Below are 8,462 nucleotides of genomic sequence, written 5' to 3'. Positions count from 1 at the left end.
ATATTACGAGGGAGTCCCCACGTCCACTCTTGGTCCTATTGGCCTAATATTCAAGGAAGGATAATCCTTCCCCGATGTTATAATTTTAAAGGTGGTGGATAATCTAGAATAGGTCGTTCACAAACTCATACTATGTAGGTTAACAATCTAACCCATTGTTAGATTGTACTATGTAGTAAACTATAATCGAGCACAAGTTCGATCTGCCTTTTTTCTCACACTGACCCACCCACGAGCACATCTGCCTGGAGCCTATGCTGTCAGGCAGTAGGGTTTAAGCCCACAGGGTTTGAACATGGGCAGCCAGCTCCAGTAGGCAGGCGCCCTATCATGTGAGCTGCCAAACCACTCCATTGGAAAGGCAGACCTTAAGGAAGATCCTCAAGCCGGTAGTGGGGGGTGGGGGGGGGGGGGAAGCAACCGGGAACCATGGTTAGAGAGGTTGAAATAAGGCGGAGGTGAGATGGTATCCCCATTATAACTGTGGTTAGGTTAACTTCATCGTTGATTTGTATACATGGTTTTTTACAGCTTGAGCTCTTTACTGCTCTGGCTATGGCGATGGAGCTTCTATGCTTCTAGCTTTTCCTGTGTCTATGGCGTTTTTCCATCGTAGATAGATCCCCTCCACGCTACAAATCCTGCCGTTATCCCTCTCATGCCTCATTCTCACTTCCCTTTTCATGCCCTTCAGCCCCTTGATCACTCTCGCCAATGAAAGAAGTGGATCCTTCCAAGGAGGCTGCCTCTCTGCCTTGCACTTCCCTCGGAAGAAGCCGCTACAAGATCTGGGTGCTTCTCATCATCCTCTTGCTAGCTTGCTGGTCTGTGCTGTCAGGCAGCGCTTGGATTGCGGGAAAATGGTGGGACTCCGATGCTTCTGGAGTCGCAACGCTTAACGAGAAGCTGGAACACTACTTTGATGTTCTTGTGAGTCTGCTTTCGAAGCTGAGGCTGAGTTTTACGTTTGATCGCGTCTTCCCGGAAATATAGTTTCCACAATGAAGCGAATGTTCTTCTGGCTTCCGTCTTGGGTAAATGGGAAATTATATTCTCATATGACTGAGTCAAAGATAGCCGTTCGGTGTCTACATACTTCGTGGTTTTAGTTGTGGGTGAAAATTGCCTTCATTCACCCACCTGTTGTTGGAATGTTTTACTTTGGAATCGGACGTGTTTCTAAATAACTAAAAGCTTCGAATACTATGTGTTTCCCTTCCATTTTCTTTTATCTGGGAATCGGAACGGGTGGGAAGTTTGAGTTATGTTCATATAATGCAGGACTTGGAACTGAGAGAAAAGCTGACAAGCCACATGTGGGACAAGTATCAACATAATTCTAAAACGAAGCTCGATAGCTTCTGGCAGGAGGCGTTTGAGGCAGCTTATGAAGAAATGGAGAGCGAATCACCTGCTGTCAGACAAGCAGCTATAACAGAAATTGCAAAATTATCCACAGAGTTTTTTGATGTGAGCTCAAGGACAAAGAAACCTGTAACTCTCGAACTCTTGTCTATTCTGTACAGAAAATTAATGTGATTTGATATCTTGTGATGCTATATCTTACAAACTTAAGTATCTTCTTATCCTTCCCTATGTATCCTATTTAACCTATTTTTCTTCTGCTCATGCATTTTCAGAATTATGCTAGGCCAGAACGGCTGCCTCATCAAAGCATTATGATGGGAAGTCGAGAACAGTCGTAGTTATGGTATTCTCACCTGTTCACCGCAATGCAGTTGAGATCCTTCTTTTCCCCTCATTTGTATTTCGCTACTTTCGGACCATCTTCTTGCCTTGTAACGTTGAGAGTTGTATAGGGGCAACGTCTCCTCTGCAGCATCTTTGGCAGCATAGCATTGTGTTTTCGGTAGTTGCCATGTTTGAAAAGGGTCTGATCTCTGCATATGATTTTGAAGGGCGTGCAAACTCTATGTAAAATGATGGAGGCGATGTTGAAAAAGTGTCCGAGGCTTGATATATGGTACTTGGAATGGCCTATTATATGGGCCATAGGTTTGCGAAACTTTTTATACCAAGTATGATGATTCCCTGGGAGCGCATTTTTTACCAACAAATCATTGGTCCTCTGTGCATGAATGCTGTGGAAATGGAGACAGGCATCAGGAACTGATTTGTAGGCAGATTTAGGAGCTTATGGACTTTGAATGGGTGTTGTGATGTTTCTTTTGAGCCTATTCTTTGTCAGCATTCTTTTTTCATGTCCAGGCCCTATTGCAAGTCTGATCATTCATAGGCACTATTTCTGATGGAGATGTTATTGCTGCGAGCTGACCAGAAAACTGGTTTGATGAAACTTAGTGAACATTCTTTTATATCTTGCCAGTGTTACCAACGAGAGGAGGTGTGGAGGTTGTGCCTCCAAATACAGTCAATATACAGGCAGGTGTAAATTGTTTGATGTGTCTATTTTTGGATCAATTGCAAATTCATAAATGAAAGCAGGCATTTCTTCTGAAAATGGTGAATTTAAATAACATTCAAAGGTCATGCCAGTTGGGTGTGGTGGAAGTTAAAGAGTGTCGCTCTCCCCCCCCTTTTTCCCTTTTCAGGGTAACGCATACCTTAGTGGCTAATTCCTTTACTACTGTCTTCCATTGCTCAAGTTAAAAAATGGTGCTTCTCGGGGAATGTTGCGGATACACACTTTTATGACATTGTCTGATAAGAGCGACAATGGTTAGAATAATTGCGTGACCATGCATTATTTGGGAAGCAAACAATGTTGGAAAGAGTAGTCAGCAAATTGGGGATATTTCATGTGCAGGCTGTAACAAAATCAAAGCCTTCGATGATGATACGAGTTTGAATGAGCTTTGTAATTCTGGTCTGAATCTTGAGGGACATTACCATGGTTTAAAATTTTCATTGTATTTTTGTGAGCTCCTAATTCATTATGCTTACTGATGGTCTCTTATTGAAACAAAGGTCTATATCTATGGGTTTGTTGATTTAGAAAAGCTGATTTCTTTCTGGCTGAGCCAACTTTTGGACAGCATAACTTAGCTTGTTTCCCCTAAACATAGCCCGCATCAGTGTGCTGCTGCACCATACTTTGAAGCAAGTCAATCGTCGTAGTGCTTTGATGATCTTGAGCTGCCCAAGCCTGTTCTCGTGTCACCAAGTGATTCCTTGTCAACACAACGTGCTCAGGCTGAAGTCTCCTCTATGTTGTACGGCCAGCCATGACACAGACGGCAGGTAGACTGGATATCTCAAGCACCTTTGAAATTGGCTCTATCGACTTGCTACCATTTGAGGATAGCGAACCACAACGTGCTCAGACTGAAGTCTCCTCTATGTTGTATGACCAAGCATAGCAAATCGATGGCAGTAGACTGGATATCTCAAGCACCTTTGAAATTGTCTCTATTGACTTGCTACCTTTTGGAGCATTTGTTGGTGAGCTCATTTGCCAGCCACAGGTTGAAGTTCTTCTTGAACCGTCCCCAAGCTTGAGGTATAGACCATGAGGAAGTTAGTCTTCTTGGTTGCTAGAATGTGTGTCCCACACCACACACCCCTTCCATTAGGCTACTACTCTTGACAAACATGCTTAGGATCAACATCCCAATCCCATGAGCCTCCATTTTGTATTTATAAGACTTTCTTATATTTAGCACACGACCCTACTAACAAAGGTGCACCCTAAATATCTTACAAGGCCTTGTTTTTACTAGAAAGTTAACCCTTAAGTGATCAGGTGTCACAGACAAGCTCCAACTCGACGTGGTCATTCCCAACCCACAATTAGAATGTGAGCTAAATCTTAGCGTATTTGAGGTTGATCTCAACCTTATTTATTAGAAATCCATGGGTTAGACTATGGGAGAAGACAAGCTCCAACTCAACGTGGTCATTCCCAACCCACAATTAGATTGTGAGCTAAATCTTAGCCTATTTGAGGTTGATCTCAACCCTATTTATTATAAATCCATGGGTTAGACTACTCGAGAAAGCCAAGGTCCTTCTCAACCCTAAATTTACCTAAATCATCCAACCTTGGGTCAAGTTACGGTCAATCCGATGTACCATCCTTGAAGCACAACACATTCCAAGGGCCTTAAAGGATACAAGTCCGAAACTCACAAATATTTTATTGTATGTTACAAGCCTCAAGTTCGAATTGTTGGTAATAGAAGTTCTAATTGTTGGTAATATGCCAACCTCTAGTTAAAAGAATAAAAAAAACCCTTGACCTCTCAATATAGGGAATTACAATACTATCCTCATTTAAGACTTCCATTATTACCTTTGGATTGAGTAGAGATCTTAAACTTGATTGCTTTATAGTCTAATCAATCTCCAGTTATGGATTCAAAAGCTAGACCAAATTGCTACATTTGGCCCATGTAATGGGATATGCCTTCAACCTTGATGCCAAGGAAATAGTGAAGAACTCTATCTTCTTCTCATGGTGATCATGGTCCTTTACATATAGGAAGAGGATCAGGATTAGCCCCGGCTCCATGGTTAATATTGTATTCCACAAAACAATGTTTTATCGGGGTATTTAAATAATCTGAAACATGAGTTTTAATATATAAAAAGGTGCGGTTCTCAGTAGCACATATAGTCATGTTTATGTGTATGGAATGGATAGCCATTTTGACTTGTAGTAAAATGGTCCTCACAATCATTGTAAATGATGGCTCATTGTGAAGCTATCAAAGATATTAAATTATTCAATTCAATGCAATACTCTGTGCTATATCGGGACATCATATTGAGGTGTGAGCCTCTCCCTATTAGCACGTGTGCAAATATTTGGTTAAGAGGCATATAAGGTGAAGATAATGCAAAGGAGGGCATAGGCTAGTGTGAGTGCAATGTGGCATGACTTTGTGCTATGTCGGAACATCATATTGAGGTGTGAGGGGAGAAGAGCACATGGCATTCCCGAAAGGCACTATGAGGGTACAAGAGACAACTCCATAGAGGAGGAGGAGAGCTTTTATTCCAATGTGTGCAACCAACAAGTGAAGACCAAAGTCACCCATTTGGGCTTTTATACATGCCACTATTTGAAGGGAGGGCCAACCCTATTTCCTTTATACCACTCTCTTTCCTCATTCTTTACAATCATCTTGGGCACATTTGGCTCTAAGGAACACTTCTAGCTCTACAGGCTTGCCACTATCCATCAAATGACATTGCCACCAACTAATGTAGTTAACATGCCCCCCTTCCTGTTCTTGATCCAATCCCTTGGACCATGCAAAGGGCATTGTTCTTGGAGCATTGTCGATTGAATATCATTCCTTGTGTGCACTCATATGAAATTTTCCCATTCACAATGCATCATAGATATTCCACTAGATCCTTTGTTCTGGAATGGTAGATGGATGTTTCATCTAGTAGCATCGGATTCCACTATAATTGGCATGACATGGCTTGATTGATTGCAATGGTGAGACATTGGGTAAATGGATTGAAGTTGAGTACTTGTGACCTTTCAAAGAAAGAGGAAGAAAAAAGGAAAATCTACGATGTAAGTTAGTACGAAGAAGGTGTTAGTAGGGGTTGATGTGAGATACTATGTCACTGTTAGCAGAGTCAATACATTATATTCTCATGCTCCTATCTAAGTTCCATATTTCTTTGAGTGGGATTTTTATTGGATTCTCATAAGACTATGTCTTTGACAAACCATGTTTGAGCATTCGGGGTTGTGCATGACATTGTGTCTTGCTTCTCTGCATTTATGGATTATCTTTCATTGAGGGATTTGCTTGGAAGTATTTGAGCCCAATAAGGTTGTGGCACCATTTGGAAGTTTATTTGTCTGAGTCATCAAATCAAGAAGAGTATGATAATACACCATACAAACTCCTAAAATGAGGACTATGGCTGAAAAGGTTCATAGCATTTTGGGTTCTAGAAAAGTCCTCTAAATTAAAACTAATAGTACATTGGGAGGTTCAAATGTTTAAGTGGGTACTAGTTTTAAGCATAAAAAAGAAAAATAAGAAGAAATAAAAAGAGGAGGGAGAGTTGGAGCTAGCTAATGAAGGGTTAGTAAATGAAAGTGAAAAAATCTTTGAGGACCACAAGGAACTCATCCAGTCTAATTTTGATGTCATCAAATGCATGCCATAATCAAACTTATCCCTTGGAGCTGTTGGTGTGGGACCACTTGTTGTTTCATATGTGGAGAAGCGACTTGGGACACTGAGGGTTGATGTGTCTTTCATTAGCCCCAGACCATGATGAAGTTATGAGGGCTGTGTACCCTTTGTTCGTCAGGATTTGCTTTCCATGGTAGCAACATTTCATGAAGGTCTCTTGTAGTTTCTACTGTAGCAGGTTCTTGTGGATCTAGTCCATTTTTAGAGGTAGGTTCTTGTGGTCTCTAATATGGATTTGGACTAAATGTCATTGCCTTGCCCTTTCTGGACCTTGTAGTAGGTTCTTGTGTCACTACTCCCTTTTTAGGAGTAGATTCCTGTGTAGCTACTGCCGGTGTATTCTTGGTTTTCCATGTCGTATGCTCAAACTTTTAGGGTCTCCACTTGGTATTTTGTGGCTCTAGAGGGGTGAGATCGACCATGATACAAGCACAAGAATGTGGGCTACCATGTTGATGATGCTTAGGGATCCACATTGTTGTCATAATATCCTTGAGCTTGTAGTAGTTCCATCTTGATCCCATCTTTCTTGTGGCTTTGTCAATTACATCCCTAGCCTATTCAAGTTCCATTGTCTCATCGTAATAAAGTAATATATGTCTTCTAGAGAAAATGCGAGTAGGACCATAGTGTCTCAGAGATCTTTTGTTTTTGTTAAGCCCAAATTGCGTTTGATAAAGTTGCTAGTGAAAATAATTCATCATTCTCATTGGAAGGTTCTTGTGTAATGTCCACTATGCATGGCATGGTTGGTGTGACATGTGTAGCTATCACTGAAAACTTGATGTTAAATTTCTTACTAAGGAAGGTTCTTGTGTAGCTTTCATTCTTTTCATGGCAGGTTCTTGTGTGACTATCTCCTTTTTGGAGACAGGTTCTTATGTAACTGTCGTTTGCCTTGAAGGTGATGCATTGAATTCAATGGCATCTCGATAGACTAGTGCTCGAGTAGGTTGTGTGACTACCCGCTAATAGGAGCTAGAGGATGTTCTCTGTGTGAAATCCTCTTATATTGGTGCTTTCCTTTTGTCCTTGCGAGCATATTCTTATGGCTCTACCTTTTTTAAGGTAGGTTCTTGTGGTTTTGCTCTCTAATATTTGCCTTGATTTTTCATAATTGGTAGGCCTAAATTTGATGTTTGCCTCTCATTTGTTGTTGATGAGATGACTTTAGAGGCTTTGCCCCCATTCTTTCTTTTGGACTTTATTGAGCACATTGTCGTTTGCTGCTTGAAGAAGATAAAGGTGGTCTTGTTGCACATACTACCTTCGAGACCCAAATATAAGTGTTTCCAAGGTAATAACCCTGGGCCTCTAGTAGTCTTGTGGGAACCCAATGGTATTGTACATTGCTTGTTGGATGGCATCATATTGCTCTTCGATGTTGGGGTTTGTTGTTTACATACTGGGATGGATTTTGATGTCGGAGTTTTGTTGGAACCCAAATATATGATTCACTTCAAAGTACACTTGGGCTTGTAGTAGATCCTTTTGGACGCACATTTTCTTGGCTGCTCTTCTTCTTTGGTTTCTTTGTTGGTGAGGTGCTTGCAGAGGCTGAGAGGTGGAAGTGGATGTTGATGTTGATGTTGATGCTTGAATGTTGGGCGGGTTGGTAGCGATTAGTACATCAATGATTCATCACCAAACAACCCTTTGTGAGTGTCTTGGATCCTAGCTTTTAGCAAGTTAAGGTACATGTAGGGATTAGAAAGAACTTGCAAGGCACAACGTGATTGTCAATGGAAAGATTCAGCATTACAGAACTGACAACCTTAATTGAGGTACCTCCTATGGATTGAATTTCAGAATCATAGACTTGAAGGAGTAGTTGGCCAAGATGTTTTAATGTTTCCCAGGAGATGAGGTTGTTAGTCTAAGTCTAAAATGTTCTTTGGGAGATATATCTTTTGTTCAATTATAAAACGTTTTGATTAGTTATACTAGAGTCTTATACCCTGTCCAAAACACTCACAATACTGCCCACCAATGTGTGTCTATGGGTTGCCACCGTGGTTGAAATTTTGGAGGTCTTATCTACTCTCTTCTTCATAGCTCGTCACTAGGCTTGGTCCATTTCCAATGCAGTGGAGAGGGCAAGTGGGATATGCTAAAGTTATGCCCTTGGTGAGTAGTCTCCAAATACACTCTCCTTGCATTTCCTTAGTGATGCTTACTAGGGGGGGGGGTTCTTCTACATCCACTGTACTCATTTCCACAGTAAGAGTTCCCTCACACAATCGCTCGATGATCTTTCTTACAGACCTCCTTATGTTGTGCAAGCAAGGTTTGAAACTCCATCTCACACTCCCC

General features: G+C 41.3%; 1 protein-coding gene across 4 annotated transcripts; it reads left to right on the top strand.

Annotated features, from left to right (window-relative positions):
* The first annotated feature begins 527 nt into the window (after positions 1-527).
* LOC147885926 (uncharacterized) lies at positions 528-2,463 on the top strand. 4 transcript variants are annotated; one of them, XM_087396554.1, is made up of 4 exons: positions 528-930; positions 1,282-1,494; positions 1,641-1,711; positions 1,920-2,463. In XM_087396554.1, the coding sequence occupies exons 1-3, from the start codon at positions 715-717 to the stop codon at positions 1,704-1,706; spliced, it is 495 nt and encodes a 164-aa protein (XP_087252680.1). In that variant the 5' UTR covers positions 528-714; the 3' UTR covers positions 1,707-1,711; positions 1,920-2,463. The 4 variants fall into 4 exon arrangements, with proteins under 4 accessions (XP_087252680.1, XP_087252679.1, XP_087252681.1 ...); XM_087396553.1 differs by having other exon boundaries at positions 1,641-1,738; XM_087396555.1 differs by having other exon boundaries at positions 1,369-1,494; positions 1,641-2,463.
* Positions 2,464-8,462: the final 5,999 nt, after the last annotated feature.

Source organism: Dipteris shenzhenensis, chromosome 25, assembly GCF_047967505.1.
Source record: "Dipteris shenzhenensis isolate YYH24624 ecotype China chromosome 25, Dip_SZ_1.0, whole genome shotgun sequence".
Lineage (NCBI taxonomy): Eukaryota > Viridiplantae > Streptophyta > Polypodiopsida > Gleicheniales > Dipteridaceae > Dipteris > Dipteris shenzhenensis.
This window is presented reverse-complemented; position numbering and strand designations above follow the sequence as displayed.